The sequence below is a fragment of the Oncorhynchus keta genome, chromosome 20 (genome assembly GCF_023373465.1).
Source record: "Oncorhynchus keta strain PuntledgeMale-10-30-2019 chromosome 20, Oket_V2, whole genome shotgun sequence".
In the NCBI taxonomy this organism is placed as follows: Eukaryota; Metazoa; Chordata; class Actinopteri; order Salmoniformes; family Salmonidae; genus Oncorhynchus; species Oncorhynchus keta.
In genome coordinates this window covers 28,730,289-28,751,758 of record NC_068440.1, presented here as the reverse complement: position 1 = coordinate 28,751,758, position 21,470 = coordinate 28,730,289, and the positions used below count along the sequence as shown (strand labels likewise).

Below are 21,470 nucleotides of genomic sequence, written 5' to 3'. Positions count from 1 at the left end.
CCTCTCCTCGCCCCAACCTGGGACCCTCTGCACACATCAACCACAGTTACTCACGAAGCATCGTTAGCCATCGCGCCACAAAAGCCGCAGCCCTTGCAGAGCAAGGGGAACCACTACTTCAAGGTCTCAGAGCGAGTGACATAACCGATTGAAACGCTATTAGCGCGCACCACCGCTAACCAGCTAGCCATTTCACATCGGTTACATTAGTGCCATGAAGAAACAGGGCTTTTGCTCTACATAGATTTGCAAAGATCTGAACTTCTCAGTCAGTGTAATTTGCAGTAGCAGAAATAACTCAAATTCATTATTTTCACTTCTATTTTAATCAGTCTATAAAATCAGTTATAACTACGGCATTAAAAGCAATAGTACAAAGGCCATGTAATAACTCTTCCAGACATATCACAAAATCCAGATGTATCCTATAGTTTAAAAAGTACAAACATCTTTATACAAAACAGAAAAACAAGATAGTACTGCACAATCTCTTTTCTTTTATCTTCAAAGTACAAAGGTAGCAATCTCCATTTGCTAGACAGAAATAATTAGGCAAAATAAATTAAGACCTTTTGTTAAGCATTATTCCTTTAAATTATAGTACATAAATAAGGATGAACTATACATAGTTAAATAAGCCATAGCGTGCATTTCCCTAAAAACACAAAACAGCTCGATGGAAAACAAAAATGTTGTTATTCACCATGTGGTGCTGAATAGTTGCTTGAAAAATAAATAAGGGCATTTCCATGGTCACCTTTTGCCTTATGGGACTTTTTACATGGACAAGCAAGACGGGTAACTTATATACAGTACATTGAAAATATACATTAAATAATTCAAGAGGTTTAACCTCTTGAATTACTTAATGTATACATGTGGATTTGAAATATAATTTTCCTTTTTTTGGCAGGATGAACTCTAACATACATAGAAACTTTGACCTCATACATTCTGAGACACAGACCTCGCATGACGTCTTGCGTACACTCACACGCGCTTTAGGTAACACACACATACACATTAGAACTAATGACTTATTACTATGGCTCCTGAGGAGAGGTTTCTTCTAGGTACAGATCAAGGATCAGCTTCCTATCCCACAATCATAACGGTTACCATTAGTAGGGAAAATGCAAAACTGACTCTGGGGGCAACTTCACCCTGCACCATTACGATCCAGTAACACCAATCTGGAGAACGACAGACTGAGTAACTGACTGGCTGATTATCCCTTCCTGTTTCTCCCAGACAGTCCAGTTGTTTACAGATGTGACGTCTACATGTAGTAGGACTCTGAACAGATGTAGGGTTAGGTTAGCTGTACAGGTGGAGTTTCTGCATGTAGTAGGACTCTGAACAGATGTAGGGTTAGGTTAGCTGTACAGGTGGAGTTTCTGCATGTAGTAGGACTCTGTACAGATGTAGGGTTAGGTTAGCTGTACAGGTGGAGTTTCTGCATGTAGTAGGACTCTGAATAGATGTAGGGTTAGGTTAGCTGTACAAGTGGAGTTTCTGCATGTAGTAGGACTCTGAATAGATGTAGGGTTAGGTTAGCTGTACAGGTGGAGTTTCTGCATGTAGTAGGAGTCTGAACAGATGTAGGGTTAGGTTAGCTGTACAGGTGGAGTTTGCATGTAGTAGGACTGAACAGATGTAGGGTTAGGTTAGCTGTACAGGTGGAGTTTCTGCATGTAGTAGGACTCTGAATAGATGTAGGGTTAGGTTAGCTGTACAAGTGGAGTTTCTGCATGTAGTAGGACTCTGAATAGATGTAGGGTTAGGTTAGCTGTACAAGTGGAGTTTCTGCATGTAGTAGGACTCTGAATAGATGTAGGGTTAGGTTAGCTGTACAGGTGGAGTTTCTACATGACATCTATTTTCCTGAGTCAACAAAGACAAGGTGGAGCAAGGAGAAGCAGAGACTGATAAAAGACAGTAAAAGACAGAGGGGCAGTATGACAAGGATGGAGAGAAGAGAGTGATACAACAGCAGACATTGAGTATTCCAATGAACCTAAAACCCTCCTCCCTACACCATATCCTACTGGTCCTACTGTTTTTCTAGTTGACAAGAGTAGAAAAATAAACACTAAGACAATAAAAACCTTTTGAAAATCATTAGAACTAAACCACACTCTCCCTTTAAGCCCCTCCCATCCCTTCACTTCTCAATGAGGCCCGCCTCCTTGATCTTAGTGTAGAAGACCTTCTCTAGCAGGTTGGCACACTTGTAGTACTGGCTCTCTGGAGGGTTGTACTCTCGACAGTTGGTGAAGATGCGCTGCATGTCGGCCATGAAGAGCTTCCGCGTGGTGTAGTACCTGCTCTTCAGACGCTCAGACATCGTCTTCAGGTCTGGAGATAATCACACAATACAACATTAACATGAATCTTGACTAACCTCTAGTCTAAATGATCAAATGAAACCAAACCAAACTCTGATGTGATTAACCAAAAACACACTATGACCACACTAACCATTACATGTTGGTCTCTGACTAAGGTAACTATGCTCAATTCAATTACCGTAATTTCCAGACTATACGCCGCTACTTTATTCCCACACTTTGAACCTCGCGGTTTATACAATGACGCGGCTAATTTATGGATTTTTCACGCTTTCACAAGATTCATGCCGCCAAAAAACTGAGCACCGTCACATAATGTGACGTAAATCGAGCGCGCTCAAACTTCCCATCATTCTGATTACGGTAGTAATTGTGTCACCCTCATCATGGCAAAGACACGGAGAAATGCATATGATGCAGCTTTCAAGTTGAAGGCGATAAATCTGGCTGTTGGAAAAGGAAATAGAGCTGCTGCACGGGAGCTTGGCCTTAATGAGTCGATGATAAGACGTTGGAAACAGCAGCGTGAGGAACTGACTCAGTGCAAAAAGACAACAACAGCTTTCAGAGGGAAGAAAAGCAGATGGCCCAAAGTATTTGCAGCCACTCGACATCAGTGTAAATTGTGCATTTAAGGTGGCGCTCCTTGTTCAGTGGGAGTCTTGGATGACAAGTGGGGAGAAATCCTTCACTAAAACGGGCCACGTGCGAAGAGCAACTTATGGTCAAGTCTGCCAGTGGGTTCTGACAGTGTGGAGCATTGTCAAAAAATCCACTATCATCAACGGGTTTGGAAAGGCTGGACTGCTGCGTGTTGAAGGGGCAGCATGAGCTCAGCGGGGTATTTGCCTCCGGATGAAAGTGACGAGAGCGACAATGAAAACGATCCAACATCGGATGAAGCCATCATTTAAAGGCTGTGTAAAGTTCATTTGTTTCAATGTACCAGTAGGCACCTGCGGCTTATAGACATGTGCGGATTATTTATGTACAAAATACATATTTTTTAATAATTCAGTGGGTGCGATTTATATTCAGGTGCGCTTAATAGTCCAGCAATTACGGTACCCATATTTGTTTTCTTACAAATGATGTACTGCTATATTCCTTCCCCTGAAGAGTTGAGCCAGGCACAGATGAGTTCCATATGTAGTGCCATACATACCCATGGGGAAGCGGATGACTTGGTAGTAACCAGGAGCCTCAGTCTTCTTCACTGGTTCCATGAACGGCCAGGCATTCTGGTGACTCTATAACACATAACACATAGTGAGAAACCTGTGTGTGTACGTGCGCACGTTGGTGCATGCGAGTTATGTGCATGTGTGCGTGCCCCTCACCTTAACATGTTGTAAGATGGTCTTCAGTGTGCTGTACAGCTGATCTGGATCCTTCAGCTCCTTCCTGGGATCACAACAGGAAGTTATCACCTAATTTCCTGTCAGAGTTACCATAATGATAGCAGTGGTAGCTCACTAGTAAAGCCTTCGGACGAAACCCTCAAATCCTATTTTTTTCTGTTTACTAAAATGGTATGCACAATAGATGAAAATAAACTGTTTACTAAATGGTATGCACAATAGATGAGAATAAGCTGTTTACTAAAATGGTATGCACAATAGATGAGAATAAGCTGTTTACTAAAATGGTATGCACAATAGATGAGAATAAGCTGTTTACTACAATGGTATGCACAATAGATGAGAATAAGCTGTTTACTAAAATGGTATGCACAATAGACGTAGAATGTATGCACACATGACTGTAAGTCGCTTTGGATAAAAGCGTCTGCTAAATGGCATATATTATTATTATTATTATTATTATTATTATTATTATTATTATGAGAATAAGCTGTTTACTACAATGGTATGCACAATAGATGAGAATAAGCTGTTTACTAAAATGGTATGCACAATAGATGAGAATAAGCTGTTTACTACAATGGTATGCACAATAGATGAGAATAAGCTGTTTACTAAAATGGTATGCACAATAGATGAGAATAAGCTGTTTACTACAATGGTATGCACAATAGATGAGAATAAGCTGTTTACTAAAATGGTATGCACAATAGATGAGAATAAGCTGTTTACTAAAATGGTATGCACAATAGATGAGAATAAGCTGTTTACTAAAATGGTATGCACAATAGATGAGAATAAGCTGTTTACTAAAATGGTATGCACAATAGATGAGAATAAGCTGTTTACTAAAATGGTATGCACAATAGATGAGAATAAGCTGTTTACTAAAATGGTATGCACAATAGATGAGAATAAGCTGTTTACTAAAATAGTATGCACAATAGATGAGAATAAGCTGTTTACTAAAATGGTATGCACAATAGATGAGAATAAGCTGTTTACTACAATGGTATGCACAATAGATGAGAATAAGCTGTTTACTACAATGGTATGCACAATAGATGAGAATAAGCTGTTTACTAAAATGGTATGCACAATAGATGAGAATAAGCTGTTTACTAAAATGGTATGCACAATAGATGAGAATAAGCTGTTTACTAAAATGGTATGCACAATAGATGAGAATAAGCTGTTTACTACAATGGTATGCACAATAGATGAGAATAAGCTGTTTACTACAATGGTATGCACAATAGATGAGAATAAGCTGTTTACTACAATGGTATGCACAATAGATGAGAATAAGCTGTTTACTACAATGGTATGCACAATAGATGAGAATAAGCTGTTTACTACAATGGTATGCACAATAGATGAGAATAAGCTATAAGGAACTGAAAGACCCACCCTTTTCCCACCGGTTTCCATCCAGTTTCTCCTGGTGACAAAGAGGAGCTGAGTTAAATTAGAGACACTGTCCACACACTTCCTTCCTATCCCACTTCACTGCTACCTCTCTTTAGATTTGCCTTTGCTGAAGGTAGACTAATTAGGCATATAATGACAGGGGGAGAAACTCAACGTATTCCAGGAATGCTCTCAATGGGAATCTGCCGAACTCCTTCCTTAAAACAGGAAAGTCCTGGGTAGACCTTTCTGATCTGAGCCTGCTTCCTTTCTATCAGTTTCTTTATGATCTGAGAGACAGAGAGAGAGGAAGACAGAAAGAGAGAGAGAGAAAATAGAGGTAACTCAATTTATTATACAGATAGACACGTTTGTAGGCACACACGCACACCACACACACCTCCTTCTGTTTCTTGATGATGACGGAGAACTCGGTGTAAGGGATGCTGGGGTTGAGCTCACAGCCCATCAGCGTCGCTCCCTCATAATCTTTGATGTAGCCCAGATACTTGGCCTTGGGAACCTTGATGTCTTTAGAGAAGCCCTGATAGATAGACAGACAGACAGACAGACAGACAGACAGACAGACAGACAGACAGACAGACAGACAGACAGACAGACAGACAGACAGACAGACAGACAGACAGACAGACAGACAGAGAGAGAAAGAGAGAGAGACAGAGACAGACAGACACAGATACAGACACAGAGACAGACAGACACAGATACAGACACAGAGACAGACAGAGAGAGACACACAGACAGAGAGAGATAGAGAAACAGACAGAGAGACAGAGACACAGAAAGAGACAGACAGAGACACAGGGAGAGACAGAGAGAGACACATACAGACAGAGAGAAACAGACAGACAGAGTGAGACACACAGAGCGAGACAGAGCTGTAAGAGAGGTCCAATTTCACAAAGACACCCAGTTTATTGATGTTTCCCTATGCTGGATTCTGGGTACTAACTCCTAAACTTGGGATAGGGCTAATTATCAGGTATCCTATTGAAATATTGAGTGCTTAGGTTTAGAGGGTCTACGCCAGAAGAATGGTTACCTGTAGGAGGAAGTTATATGGTGGGTGCAATTAAGCTTGGAATGTGCTGAGTGTAGGGAAAGTGAGCACTTTGGGGTAGAGGTCAGGTCAGATGAAGTGAGGAGGAACAGATATCACTAAGGTTCTGTCTAGCAACAGAGATGCATTGGCTGTTCAGGTGTGTAGGTGGAAAGGTTAAATATCAGTGCTTGTGTTAAATGTTGTTGTCTAATGCAGCTGTATTGACCCTCTGGGAGAATAAACTTGGTTAAGCTTTCATAGTGTCCATTGAGTTTTATACTCTGAGAATTAGAACCTAACATCTAACATAACAAGATAACCAATAATGTCATTTGTTGATCTTCTTAAGCAGCCAATCATATACTGACCTGCTTTTTGAAGTAGCCAATGGCGTACTCGTCTGCGTAGGTGAGGAAGTTAAGGATGTCGTGCTTGATGTGATATTCTTTCAGGTGGTTCATCAGGTGAGTGCCATACCCCTGGAAACGATAGGTAGGGGTCAAAGGTAAAAACTTATCAATCAAGAAGAATGAGGTACATCCGTAAAGACCAACAGAAATTTGACTAGAAGGGGAACCGTAGCCTGGTCCCAGAACTGTTTGTTTGTGTATAGCGAAGTCCTATGGTCACTGTCATGTGGAAAATTACCATAGGAGTTGGAAAGACGGTACAAACAGATCTGGGACCGGGCTAAAAGAGCTGCAGTCTCGTACCTTGACCTGCTCGTTGGAGGTGACGGCACAGAACACAATCTCTGTGAAACCCTGTGAGGGAAACATCCGAAAACAGATTCCTCCAATCACACGGCCATCTTTGATCAGCGACAGCGTCTTGTGCTTCCTGTTTGGAGAGGACATAAATAGTTCCCTTTTTCTTATTCACTTCAATGATAATGTCATCGCAACAACTCATACTACGGCCAGGTTCAATGGTTGCCATAACATTGAGGGGTCAAACATACTTGTAATGTAACATATCTATTTCTGTATCAATTATTATAAACCAAATAATTACATTTTGTTTACAACTGTAGAGCAACTTCATATAAAGCAGTGGTCACTAACCGGTTGATCTCTAAGCCATTCCTAGTTGATCACTACACATTTCTTAATAAACAACAACTATAAAGCCTTGCATTCCTATTTTTTCTATATTCGTTTTGCGCTGTTGTCGGGAGGTGCACTTGATTCATCAGCCCTAGCGCTCAGAAGGGAAAGTGTTCCCATTTTTAACCACTTCATGTCTCTGCACGGCAGGCACAGAGAGCATATCAAGTGCACTTATAGGCCTACCGCTAGACAATCAGATAGTTTAGATCACCGCGTAGACTGAGCCATAGACTGTAAAAAGAAGCCTCGACCGCACAGCAAAGTTGAAACTGAGATTTCAAAACTTTTAAAACCTGACTTGAGAGAGACTCAACAAACACAGCAAAGAGTAAGTTCATGTTTGTCAACACTTTGTTCAATACTTTGATAAGACATCAAATGTGCGTTCTTCCTACTTCCACTCACCTTACAACCAGCACTGCCGCTGTATGAATGACTATAGCAAAGTGTTCCCATAAGCTTGTGTGGTTTTTAAAGAAAAGGAAGCAAATGATTATGCTCACTCAGCTGTGCCTCAAGTAATACAACACATGATCTATTACCAGTGTGATCATACACCTACATGTTTTAAATATCATTTCAAAATGGTCTGAGAACAACCACATTGGCAGGGAAATTCAAGCATAGTCAATATGCAGTGATAATGTATTGGGCATGTATCCTTCTGCACAAACTTCATTGCTACAGAACTGTTTTTGATTGGTTAATGTTGCATTGGCATCAGTCATGTTAAAAAGATTCTGAGCAGTAGAGCTCAGCTTGCATTTTGAGTCAGAAAGTGATCTCCTCTCAGAAAAGGTTGATGACATTTACATTTACATTTAAGTCATTTAGCAGACGCTCTTATCCAGAGCGACTTACAAATTGGTGACCCCTGATATAAATATTTTATTTCTGTGCTACAAAGTTGGGACAATTTCTCTCTTTGGGGGCAAGCAGGGTCCATCTCTACCGTAACACTCACGGGTCGAAGACGAGGCGTGTGATGTATTCTTTGGGCATGCGAGGCAGCTGGTGGGAGAAGACGTTCTGGAGGCCCACCAACCACATCAGGATCCTTTTGTTGGGCTTCTGGTTGAGGGAGTTCCCGATGACGTGGAACTCTATCACCCCCCTCCTCTCCTCCAGGCGTGCCGCCTCATCACGGGCTGAGTGGGCCGACAGCAGGCTGGTCTGGGGGGTAGGGGATGACGTCAGCCTTACTCATCATCATCAAGTCCTATTAGAGTACTCATTCTGATTTAGCAGTGTTCCATCAGCAGCAGCAGTAGCTTCAACACCATCATCAACCTCTATAATACTGTCTATAAAACAATGACTTACAGGGGTGGGCAATCATAATCAGATATCCATGCACTAACTGATTTTTAACTGAGATGGAATAGAGTGTAACAGGCTGACAACACCGCACGCGACACGAGCGTTGCAAAATCAATTTTGAAATCTATGTTATTCATTTATTGCACACACACCGCTCGCGACCGTCTGCATTGCCAATGGCTAAAATATAAGTCCTTTCTATTTCTGACGCAGATCGCGCTGCAAGTCCTGCCTCTCCCATCTCCTCATTGGTTATACCCACGTGGGTGACTGAAAGACGAACGAGGTCAGTGGCGGTAATGCACCTAATTTATGAAAGTTGCCAACCGCAATAGAAAGTCAAGAGAAGAAAAAGCCTGGAAGGAAGAGAGATGACCAGAAACAATTCGGTTGACTGTTTTATGTGTGGATTAATTGACAGAGTAGAGGACCTTGTGTATTTCAGGTAAAATAACAACTCAATGTTTATATTCCAGGACAAATTAGCTAGCAACAACAAGCTAGCTAAATAGGACAAATTAGCTAGCAAGTGCAAGCTAACTAGCTAAATTGCCATACATGGTTAATGCTTTTTGACCTGTCACCAAATTAATATAATTGGTTCAGAGTTTGTTTTGATATTTTAACCTGCGTGTCATGATCGCATTTGGTGTAGGGGGACAAAATAAATGTATGCACGATGGCGCACACGCACAGCCGGTTTGGGTTCCGTGTTAAACTCTGGAATTATTGATGACTATATGTTGAACTGACTGAGCGTTTGATGTTACCTCTGGTCCCAGCATGGAGGTCGGGTCAGTAATGGTTGCCATGACTTCGTTGATGAGTTCCATGGGGATGTCGCCGACGATCCTGAGCTTCTTAGTCTCATCATGGGGGATGGGCTCCGATGGCTTCCGCTTCTGCCCACCTACACAGGTAGATCATATGTCAAGTTGCCCATAGAAACTGATCTAAGGCCAGATTATTTATTATAATTTTTTTTACCCTTATTTTACCAGGTAAATTGACTGAGAGCACATTCTCAATTACAGCAACAACCTGGGGAATCGTCTCAGGGGAGAGGAGGAGGAATGGATGAGCCTAATGGTTAAGATGATAATTTCTGGTGGGTAAATTGATCCTAGATCTGTGTCTAAAGCCTGTTGTGTTTACCTGGGCTGGGTTCCAGAGCAGAGGCTGTCTTCCTGGCAGGACTGACACTGCCACAGCTAGATGGGTCCACTGATACTGGGCTGGTGCTGTAGTACAGAGGCCTGGCCACCGGGGGCGCACTGATCACTGTCATTATACACAGGTGAGACCATCAGATTAATTTAACAGTGGAGAGAAGCACTCATATCAATCACATCACGTCTTTCAAAGAGAGAGCATCACAATTTATGGGCTAAACAAGGAAGTGAGTTACAAAAATAATATGATCGCTGTGCAGGGTTGCCAGGTCTAGCTAGAATTTCCAGCCCAATGACCACTCAAAACCCACCCAAAAGGCCTGAAAACTAGCCCATTAAAAAAAAAAAAATCCAGTAAAAGAGAAGTTGCCATATTTATACAATAAACCCTTTTTCCATAACGTTATCAAGGCAATTAAGAAGGAATATCGTAGTAATTTATAACAACGTTAGAAGCAAAATGAGATTTTCCTCAAAATAATAATTATTGCGAACTATGACATGACGTACTGAAGGAATTTTAATATTTTGGAAGAGAAAATGTAATTCTCTCTTATTAAATTCACCTTATCCTTTTTCTTCAATGATGTTGATTTAACTTGTTTGACTGCAATGATTAAGCAATAAGATACAAGGGGGGTATATGGCCAATATACAGTACCACGGCTAAGGGCTGTTCTTAAGCATGACGTAACACGGATGCCTGGATACGGTCATTAGCCGTGGTATATTGGCCATATACAACAAACCCTGGGGTGCCTTTTTGCCATCATAAACTGGTTGCCAATGTAATTAGTACAGTAAAAAAATGGTATATACATATATACCACGGCTTTCAGCCAATCAGCATTCAGGGCTTGAACCAGGTTTATAATTGTATATATATCCCCTTTGCACATGTGCATAACTATGCAAGAGAGTTTGAGTGATAAAAGTTGGACATCTCGAAATCTCTGAGCAAGAAACTTTGACGAACATAAAAAACTAATGTCATGCTATTTTCTGGCAATTGTGCTGTTATTATGTGCTAGATGTTAAAACTACAAACAGTCAAATGGCCCATTTTCAAGATTGACTTGTCATTTCAATAGGCATAGGCTAGTGACTAAAATCTGGGTTTAGAATTGTACTTAAATTTCACCATGGTTTGCTTAGCTATAGCCCCTGGTAGGCCAACATCTCATTTCAGAATAATCTACTGTAGCCTAAACAAAATGTAGGCAAGATGTAAACTGAACAATTTAGCAGCATGCTTAGTTCAAATTAACAGACTCATTTATTCAACATGAATAGCTTGGTGATTTCGAGGTAAGAAATGCTTGTGTTTCCCAATAGCCTGCTGGAATAGGCTACTGAGGATGAGATCGTAATTTCATTCACTGAATTGATCACCCCTTTGGCCCTCCCCACCAGAAACAGCCTGCCTTACTGTCAGCAGCAGGTCAGTGAAAAATAACTTTTTTAAGAGAAATGCCATGGCGGCCGCGGTGCTACTTAGAAATAGCCCTAAAACACGCAAACAATACATTTTCACCCACAACTTAGTTTTTCAAGTAGCCTGTTTTGTCGGTAAAACCACAAATATGGCAACACTGTTGCTTTGATAGAAATGTATGGATTTTCGCCATTTTTAAAAGTCCAATCCAATACAGCTGTAGCAGGCTTGCACCCTCTCCCGCCTCAATTTCAATCACACCCCTTTGAAGTCCCACTTTGAGGCAAAATGTTCCCATGCCAGGAGCCTGGGGACGCTGTTAATGGGTATTATGCCAAGTTACATGGTCTGTAACCTGATTTGATGTGAGAAATCAGAGTATGAGGGCCGCGTTGTATGTACATGTGCCCAGGAAACAGCTAACTTCCCAGGGTCCAGGGCAAACTTCTTCTTGACATCTTGGTGGAGATTAGTATTTGACACATTTTGGGAAAACTAAAAACAGGCACGCCAAACTAAAGACTCAAAACCCAACAAAAAGCCTCATGGCCACCAAACAAACCAGCAGCCTCACAGCTCTGCCAGCTGGGACAGACTAATAAGAATAATAATCACCCTAAACACCTGCACCTGATGTGCTTATGAAGGCTTCCGAGCAGAGCCCTGGCCTTGACTCGGTTGGTGCTGCCACCTGGTGATGGGGTGTGGAACTGTATCCTGGTAACGCAGGGTTCCACTGACCGGTAGTCTACTGACCGGTAGTCTACTGACCGGTAGTCTCCTGACCGGTAGCCCAATAACTGGTAGCCTATTGACTGGTAGCCTATTGACTGGTAGCCTATTGACCGGTAGCCTATTGACCGGTAGTCTCCTGACCGGTAGCCCAATGACTGGTAGCCTATTGACTGGTAGCCTATTCGTGGGTGCTTTTACAAAGCATATGTCAGATACTCCAGTGAGTGTAATCTACTCAATATTAGGAGTTGATAAATAAAGTTGAAATCATTCAAGGTACACTACCGTTCAAAAGTTTGGGGTCACAATCTCCTTGTTTTTTAAAGAAAATCACATTTTTTGTCCATTAAAATAATATTATATTGATCAGAAATACAAAGTAAACATTGCTAATGTTGTAAATGACTATTGGTGCTGGAAACGGCTGATTTTTCATGGAATATCTACATAGGCGTACAGAAGCCCATTATCAGCAACCATCACTCCTGTGTCCCAATTGCACGTTGTGTTAGCTAATCCAAGTTTATCATTTTAAAAGGCTAATTGATCGTTAGAAAACCCGTTTGCAATTATGTTAGCACAGCTGAAAACTGTTGTTCTGATTAAACAAGCAATAAAACTGGCCTTCTTTAGATTAGTTAAGTATCTGGAGCATCAGTGTTGGTGGGTTCAATTACAGGCTCAAAATGGCCAGAAACAAATCACTTTCTTGACAAACTCGTCAGTCTATTCTTGTTCTGAGAAATGAACGCTATTCTATGCGAGAAATTGGCAAGAAACTGAAGATCTCTTACAACGCTGTGTACTACTCCCTTCACAGAACAGTGCAAACTGGCTCTAACCAGAATAGAAAGAGGAGTGGGAGGCCCTGGTGCACAAATGAGTCTAGTTTGAGAAACAGATGCCTCACAAGTCCTCAACTGGCAGCTTCATTGAATAGTACCCGCAAAACACCAGTCTCAACGTCAACAGTGAAGAGGTGACTCCTGGATGCTGGCCTTCTAGGCAGAGTTCCTCTGTCCAGTGTCTGTGTTCTTTTGCCAATCTTAATATTTTATTTTTATTGCCCAGTCTGAGATATGGCTTTTATTTGCAACTCTGCCTAGAAGGCCAGCATCCCAGAGTCAACTCTTCACTGTTGATGTTTAAACTGGTATCCATTAAAAATCAGCCGTTTCCAGCTACATTTGTCATTTACAACATGAACAATGTCTACACTGTACATCTGATCAATTTGATGTTATTTTAATGGACCAAAAATGTGAAACGTGATTTAAAAAACAAGGACATTTCTAAGTAACCTCAAACTTTTCAATGGTAGTGTATGTAATTCAAAATGTGTTTATTCTGTTGTTGCTAGCGATATTCATAAAAAAAACATTAAAAATATATATACAGTACCAGTCAAAAGTTTGTACACACCTACTCATTCAAGGGTTTTTCTTTATTTGTACTATTTTCTCAATTGTAGAATAATAGAGAAGTCATCTAAACTTTGAAATAACACATATGGAATCATGTAGTAACCAAAAAAGTGTTAAACAAATCAACATTTATTTTGGATTCTTCAAAGAAGCCACCCTTTGTCTTGATGACAGCTTTGCACACTCTTGGCATTCTCTCAACCAGCTCCATGAGGTAGTCACATTGAATGCATTTCAATTAACAGGTGTGCCTTGTTAAAAGTTAATTTGTGGAATTTCACTCCTTCTCAATGTGTTTGAGCCAATCAGTTGTGTTGTGACAAGGTAGGGGTGGTATACAGAAGATAGTATTTTTCCAAATAGGGCGGCTAAGTCCATATTATGGCAAGAACAGCTCAAATAAACAAAGAAAAACAACTGTCCATCATTACTTTAAGACATGAAGTCCAGTCAATGCAGAATATTTCAAGAACTGAAAGTTTCTTTAAGTGCAGTCGCAAAAACCATCAAGCGCTATGATGAAACTGGCTCTCATGAGGACCACCACAGGAATGGAAGAATCAGAGTTACCTCTGCTGCAGAGGATAAGTTCATTAGAGTTAGCTACATCTCAGATTGCAACCCAAATACATGCTTCACAGAGTTCAAGTAACAGACAAATCTGTGACGACCCTCCCACTCTGTCTGCCGAATTCTTTCTCTTTGCTCTTGTTTTCCTTAATAGGAAGTCGGTGGGCAGAGCAGGGAGGGTCGTCAGAGAAATGGGACACACCTGGGCTCGAGTGTGTCCCAAGGATAAATGCACCTTTTCCCCATTCATTGGGGAGACTCTCTCCATGCAGACACTGATAGATTTTGGTTGTGGATTTTTTTGTGGCTGATTTTGTTTGTTTGCGTAGGCACCTTTCAACACCCCTCATTATCACATTTATGCACACAACCACTCATTTACACTACTGATTACTGACTACACACACACCATTGTTAATTGTATTTTAGCTTACTTTAGTTAATAAATATATTTTGTTATTCCTTATCTCCACGTCGTCTCCCTTTTTGTTAAGGGGTTCGAGCCTGTTCGTGACACATCTCAACATTGACTGTTCTGATGAGACTGCATGAATCAGGCCTTCATGGTCGAATTGCTGCAAAGAAACCACTACTAAAAGACACCAATAAGACGAGACTTGCTTGGGCCAAGAAAAATGAGCAATGGACATTAGACTGGTGGAAATCTGTCCTTTGGTCTGATGAGTCAAAATGTGAGATTTTTGGTTCCAACCGCCGTGTCATTGTGAGACGCAGACTAGGTGAACGAATGATCTCCGCATGTGTGGTTCCCACCGTGAAGCATGGAGGTGGTGTGTGGGTGCTGCAGTGATACGCCATTCCACCTTTTTTTGCACTTAGTGGGACTATCATTTGTTTTTCCACAGGACAATGACCCAACACACCTCCAGGCTGTGTAAGGGCTATTTGAGCAAGGAGAGTGATGGAGTGCTGCATCAGATGACCTGGCCTCCACAATCACCCGACCTTGACCCAATTGAGATGGTTTGTAATGATTTAGAATGAAGAAAAAGTAGCCAACAAGTGCTCAGCATTTGTGGGAACTCCTTCAAGACTGTTGGAAAAGCATTCCAGGTGAAGCTGGTTGAGAGAATGCCAAGAGTGTGCAAAGCTGTTGTCAAGGCAAAGGGTGGCTACTTTGAAGAATATAAAATATATTTTGATTTGTTTAACACTTTTTTTGGTTACTTTATGATTCCATGTGTGTTATGTCATAGTTTTAATTCATTCACTAGTATTCTACAATGTAGAAAATAGTCAAAATAAAGAAAAACCCTTGAATGACTAAGTGTGTCCACACTTTAAACCGGTACTGAATATTTTCATGGACCCCCTGCAGAGCCCCCCGGTTGTAAATACCCCTGTTCAAGTATGTTGCCTAATTGTGTGTTAACACTAAACTACCCCCCATATCATATCACTGCTACAGTTCAAGGGTCAGGTGTGTTTACCTGTATGGATGGGGATCTGTCCTCCTGTGGATCCAACCAGGAAGTCTTCGCTCCAGATGGGAGAGCTGTGACTGTACACTTCCTCCTCCAACATGGACAGGAATCTACAGCACACAGATGTCTTCATCACACCTACTGTTGACAGAGACTAGGAATCCTCCTCTACCTCTTGCGTGTGTGTGTGTGCACGATGCCCTCAGTGTGTCTCTTACTTGGGGAAGTGTGTAAGGATGAGAGTGCGTTTCTCCGGGGGTAACGTATCCTTCTCCTGCCTGGCCTGCTCTAGCAGCTGTTTCCTCATCACAGTGAAGACTGAGCCCAGCAGGGTCCGACCGAAGATCTGGGTCATTTCGTACCGCGGTAGACTGTCACAGAACTGGGGGACATTGCAGTAGCACAGCCATCTGGGGGGAAAAACACACCACAAAAATATGGGCTTGATTATGGGTTATAATGTTGATACAATTTGAATGAAATGTGTGCATCATCTATTGGTATGAAGAGGTTTTCATCGGCTCTAGGAGGACAATGTATCTGTTGGTACCAAGGTTCAAGTTACGGGTGTACTGGGCACTAAACACACCAGAGCTACAGTAATCGATGTTCAAGTGTTTGCGAAATGAAGGTGGGCACATCATCAAAGTGTGCCTGCCAGCAGTTGCAATTGAATCATCAAAAGGCGCCTTCTACCTGGTGTAGTTGACTTTGTATCCGGCAGCATCATCAGCAGGCGCCCGCTGTCGTCTCTGTGAGGGCGTCTCCAGCTGCCAGTAGTTGATCTGGTTGAGGAACATCTTGGCCAGCTCCACAATGGTCTGACGCTCCTTGGAGGGAAGATGGCTGAACTTGTACTGGACAAAGTTATTCACCCCCTGTTGAAGACACAGAGATCAATGTCTACATCTTGTGGAAGTTTGATCTAAATGTGTCACTTTTCCTCAGAGTGTGTGTGCACTTGCCTGTTCGATGCTGGGTTTCTCAAAGGGAGGACTTTCCTGCGCCTCCACCACAGGTTTGCCCATCTGTAGGATGCATTTCCTCAACAGCTGAAGGAGAAAGAAGAAATTGTGAAACCGATGCACTGAAAGTAATGTGTTGTAGACATGTTGAGCTGTGGCCTACCTTGAATAGGGAGAAGTAGACTTGTTTGGTGTCAGCATCCTCTTCTTTGTGAACACATGTGTACAGGTACTCCACATCTAGGACTATACCCAGAAGCCTGTTCATCTCCTCCTCTGAGACGTTCTCTAGGTGGGTTACATGGTCACCTGAGAGGGAGATAAAGAGTCAGAGAGGGTGAGAGAGAGAGAGGACAGACTTTATTTTGTTTCTCTGACTAATGTACTTCTGAAAACCTGCTTTATTACTTGGCTTTTCTAGAACATTACATCTGCCTGTACCATCTACCCCTAGTCTTACCCAGTGTGTGGGAACAACTGCGGCAGGGCTCCTGCAGGTTGACAGTGTTGGGCTGCTGGTCCGTACGGGGAGGCGTGGGAGGGGGGTTCTGGCTCTTCCAGCCGTTACACTTACAGGCCCCCTCAGCCTACAGCAAAGGGTCACAAGGATTATAAAGCAACATAAGCACACAGACAATGATGTGGCTCTTGGTGCGGGTGATTCCCTGATCCACCTCTACGCAGACGACACCATTCTATATACTTCCGGCCTGTCCTTGGACACTGTGCTATCTAACCTCCAAACGAGCTTCAATGCCATACAACACACCTTCCGTGGCCTCCAACTGCTCTTAAACGCGAGTAAAACCAAATGCATGCTTTTAAACCGTTCACTGCCTGCACCCGCACGACTGACCAGCATCACCACCCTGGATGGTTCCGACCTAGAATATGTGGACATCTATAAGTACCTAGGTGTCTGGCTAGACTGTAAACTCTCCTTCCTCCTATCAAACATCTCCAATTGAAAATCAAATCAAGAGTCGGCTTTCTATTCCGCAACAAAGCCCCCTTCACTCACACCGCCAATCTTACCCTAGTAAAACTGACTATCCTACCGATCCTCGACTTCGGCGATGTCATCTACAAAATTGCTTCTAACACTCTACTCAGCAAACTGGATGCAGTTTATCACAGTGCCATCCGTTTTGTCACTAAAGCACCTTATACCACCCACCACTGCGACTTGTATGCTCTAGTCGGCTGGCCCTCACTACATATTCGTCGCCAGACCTACTGGCTCCAGGTCATCTACAAGTTCATGCTAGGTAAAGCTCCGCCTTATCTCAGTTCACTGGTCACGATGGCAACACCCATCCGTAGCACGAGACATACCCCAAGCGACTTACAGCTGTAATCGCAGCAAAAGGTGGCGCAACAAAGTATTAACTTAAGGGGGCTGAATAATTTTGCACGCCCAATTTTTCAGTTTTTGATTTGTTAAAAAAGTTTGAAATATCCAATAAATGTCGTTCCACTTCATGATTGTGTCCCACTTGTTGTTGATTCCTCACAAAAAAATACAGTTTTATATCTTTATGTTTGAAGCCTGAAATGTGGCAAAAGGTCGCAAAGTTCAAGGGGGCCGAATACATTCGCAAGGCACTGTATCTGAGCAGCTAACCGATCGCTGCAGCTGTACATAGTCTATTGGAAAATAGCCCACCCATTTTCACCTACCTCATCCCCATACTGTTTTTATTTCTTTACTTTTCTGCTCTTTTGCACACCAATATGTCTGTTCACACTGCTATGCTTTATCTTGGCCAGGTCGCAGTTGCAAATGAGAACTTGTTCTCAACTAGCCTACCTGGTTAAATAAAGGTGAAATAAATAAAACATTTAAAAACATGCTATATGTTTATAAACCTGTTCAACTTCTCTATGTCATAAGTTGACAAGTGATGGACAGCTTGGTAAACAAGTGGCATACTCGCGCTAACTTTGCTGCTGATATCTACTTGATTGAGGAAAATGTACTTACTATGACTGAGATATGTGGTTGTCTCACCTAGCTATCTTAAAGGGAAAATCTACTCAAAACTATAATTTAGTAGTTTTTGAGTGGATTTTCCCTTTAAGATGAATGCACTACCTGTAAGTCGGTCTGGATAAGAGCCTCTGCTGAAGATAAATTACTAAAACGTATATGTAAAACGCATAGCTAAATCCGCGCCTGGTGGGACAGCCCTCTTACTACAAGTGCTACATATCCGTTATTATTTTCAGCTGGAGCTGCGCACAGGAACATGCGCCGATGAACAACAACAAACTCCGCCCCCCAACAGCTGTCACCCTGTCAAAACAAAGACGTATCTCCTTGCAGATGTTATATAAACGCAATAAATACTTAATAGTTTACAACGCCGCGCCATGCTGACAGACAGCAAAAACACTGTCACTTTTCCAGAGGGGTGAATTTACACTCCGCACACTCCCCTAGCTTGGAGTCATTCAGGCTATGCACCACCACGCAAAACCTGAATTTGTCAAAGCGCAAGAGAATGTTTAAATCTACTCTCCCGCCTAGAAAGAAACATTGTAATAGTAAATATGGGAGCGCCAGACTGAACATGTTGCCGTTTTTGGTCCTGATATTATTTTCCAAAAGGACCATTTTGCATAGAGAATGAGGGATATGAAAAAATATATATATTGTGCGGCAATGGCTTCCTTTACTGCGCTTGCATTATAGCAGCACTGCAAACCAACAAGCATTTGAAGCACAATCTATTTGCAAAACATTGAAACATTTATAATAATTTCTAAATAATTTAATAATGGACGACATACTACCTTGCAAGAGGAATACACTCCGAGCTTCTCCAGTTTCTTAGGGCGCGGGGAGGAGCGGAGCTGCGCCTTCTTCGCCGCGATTCGTGCCGATCCTACCGTGGCGCCCGAACCCTCCGTTCCCCCGGCTCCCGGAGCCGCAGGAGCCGATCCCGCCGCACCGATGGCCGGGGAGCCCTGCTGAACACCTGCGCCCTCGGACATCCTCGATACCGAGACCGAACGCGATCCCCGACCCTGGAGCTAAAACGTTAAAATGTCCCGTTCTCTATTACACTACGCTTGAATCAGACATGGCGCTCATCCCTACTTTTTTTATTTGTCATTGTAGGTCCGTTTTTTCTCCACTAGGGGTGACAAAAATTGTTATTCCAGTAGGCTATGAATCAGGGGAGAGGTCACAAAAAATGTAACAATTTGTAGCAAGAATTTCAAGGTCAAATGTAACCGAGCAGTGACAAGTGGTGTCAGAAACCGTCATAGGCATAACAGTAGGTAGGACCAGGCCTGCATTAATCTACCGAAATGGGAAGGGAAGACAAAAGCTGCTCCTGATGTCTGCCTTACAAATACTACAATAATGTAACGGGCCTTGTAGTTACACGAGTAGCTAAATGTTATGTTTCCTATTATAGGCCCATTATTACACTTTACAACATAGTTTTGTTATTCTGACCTGATAATATTCAGTCATCATAATTTCTTGTCTGTAAGCTGTCGGGGCTGCTTTCTGAGAGCCAGGGTGAGGACAAGTTTGATATTTATTTAACTAGGCAAGTCAGTTAAGAAAAAAATCTTATTTACAATGATGGCCTACGCTGGCCAAACACTAACGACGCTGAGCCAATTGTGTGCCGCCCTATGGGACTTCCAATACAACCTGGTAACACCTAGCACTGAGATGCAGTGCCTTAGACCGCTGCGCCACTCAGGGGGGGGGGTCAAATCATGACGTTGAAGCTCTATAAAGATGCCCGATTGTCTTTACATGGAATTCCTAGTTGGATGACCGTTCAGAAGATATTTCTCAGTCAGCTCATCTTTTTCCCCCAGAGTTCCCAGTTATCTTGAGCACACTGAAGTCTGAGAATTCCCAGTTCCCAGTTGTCTTGAGCACACTGAAGTCTGAGAATTCCCAGTTCCCAGTTGTCTTGAGCACACTGAAGTCTGAGAATTCCCAGTTCCCAGTTGTCTTGAGCACACTGAAGTCTGAGATTTCCCAGTTCCCAGTTGTCTTGAGCACACTGAAGTCTGAGAATTCCCAGTTCCCAGTTGTCTTGAGCACACTGAAGTCTGAGAATTCCCAGTTCCCAGTTGTCTTGAGCACACTGAAGTCTGAGAATTCCCAGTTCCCAGTTGTCTTGAGCACACTGAAGTCTGAGAATTCCCAGTTCCCAGTTGTCTTGAGCACACTGAAGTCTGAGAATTCCCAGTTCCCAGTTGTCTTGAGCACACTGAAGTCTGAGATTTCCCAGTTCCCAGTTGTCTTGAGCACACTGAAGTCTGAGAATTCCCAGTTCCCAGTTGTCTTGAGCACACTGAAGTCTGAAATTTCCCAGTTCCCAGTTGTCTTGAGCACACTGAAGTCTGAGAATTCCCAGTTCCCAGTTGTCTTGAGCACACTGAAGTCTGAGAATTCCCAGTTCCCAGTTGTTTTAAATGCAGCAAATGGTCAGAGAAACATTACATGACTTCACTGGAGACCTCAGGCAGAGTGGTAGGGGTTATTTACCCTACACAGAGTGGTAGGGGTTCTTTACCCTACACAGAGTGGTAGGGGTTCTTTACCCTACACAGAGTGGTAGGGATTATTTACCCTACACAGAGTGGTAGGGGTTCATTACCCTACACAGAGTGGGTAGGGGTTCTTTACCCTACACAGAGTGGGTAGGGGTTCTTTACCCTACACAGAGTGGTAGGGGTTCTTTACCCTACACAGAGTGGTAGGGGTTCTTTACCCTACACAGAGTGGTAGGGGTTCTTTACCCTACACAGAGTGGTAGGGGTTCTTTACCCTACACAGAGTGGTAGGGGTTCTTTACCCTACACAGAGTGGTAGGGGTTCTTTACCCTACACAGAGTGGTAGGGGGTTCCCTACACAGAGTGGTAGGGGTTCTTTACCCTACACAGAGTGGTAGGGGTTCATTACCCTACACAGAGTGGTAGGGGTTCTTTACCCTACACAGAGGGGGGTTCTTTACCCTACACAGAGGGGGGGTTCTTTACCAGAGTGGTAGGGGTTCTACACAGAGTGGTAGGGGTTCTTTACCCTACACAGAGTGGTAGGGGTTCTTTACCCTACACAGAGTGGTA

The 21,470-nt window shown here is 42.6% G+C and overlaps 1 protein-coding gene across 2 annotated transcripts; it reads right to left on the bottom strand.

The window, feature by feature from the left end:
* Window positions 1–309: 309 nt before the first annotated feature.
* On the bottom strand, window positions 310–20,242 carry LOC118372220 (histone acetyltransferase KAT2B). Of its 2 annotated transcripts, none has more exons than XM_052472564.1 (18): window positions 19,160–20,242; window positions 16,824–16,950; window positions 16,527–16,672; window positions 16,364–16,450; window positions 16,095–16,276; window positions 15,617–15,808; window positions 15,405–15,508; window positions 9,773–9,898; window positions 9,388–9,527; window positions 8,262–8,470; window positions 6,902–7,028; window positions 6,557–6,667; window positions 5,526–5,669; window positions 5,301–5,415; window positions 5,126–5,153; window positions 3,692–3,755; window positions 3,517–3,601; window positions 310–2,358 (listed from the first exon to the last, which is right to left on the bottom strand). In XM_052472564.1, the coding sequence occupies exons 1-18, from the start codon at window positions 19,358–19,360 to the stop codon at window positions 2,165–2,167; spliced, it is 2,382 nt and encodes a 793-aa protein (XP_052328524.1). In that variant the 5' UTR covers window positions 19,361–20,242; the 3' UTR covers window positions 310–2,164. The 2 variants fall into 2 exon arrangements, with proteins under 2 accessions (XP_052328524.1, XP_052328523.1); XM_052472563.1 differs by having other exon boundaries at window positions 5,126–5,156; window positions 19,160–20,241.
* Window positions 20,243–21,470: the final 1,228 nt, after the last annotated feature.

Excerpts from the sequence above, each read along its gene's own strand:
- LOC118372220 (XM_052472563.1), bottom strand. The coding sequence starts at position 19,360 with ATGTCCGAGGGCGCAGGTGTTCAGCAGGGCTCCCCGGCCATCGGTGCG. Across the intron at positions 9,899-15,404 it reads ACAGATCCCCATCCATACAG|TGATCAGTGCGCCCCCGGTG; the intron begins GTAAACACACCT and ends GTATAATGACAG. Across the intron at positions 3,602-3,691 it reads CCATCTTACAACATGTTAAG|AGTCACCAGAATGCCTGGCC; the intron begins GTGAGGGGCACG and ends TATGTGTTATAG.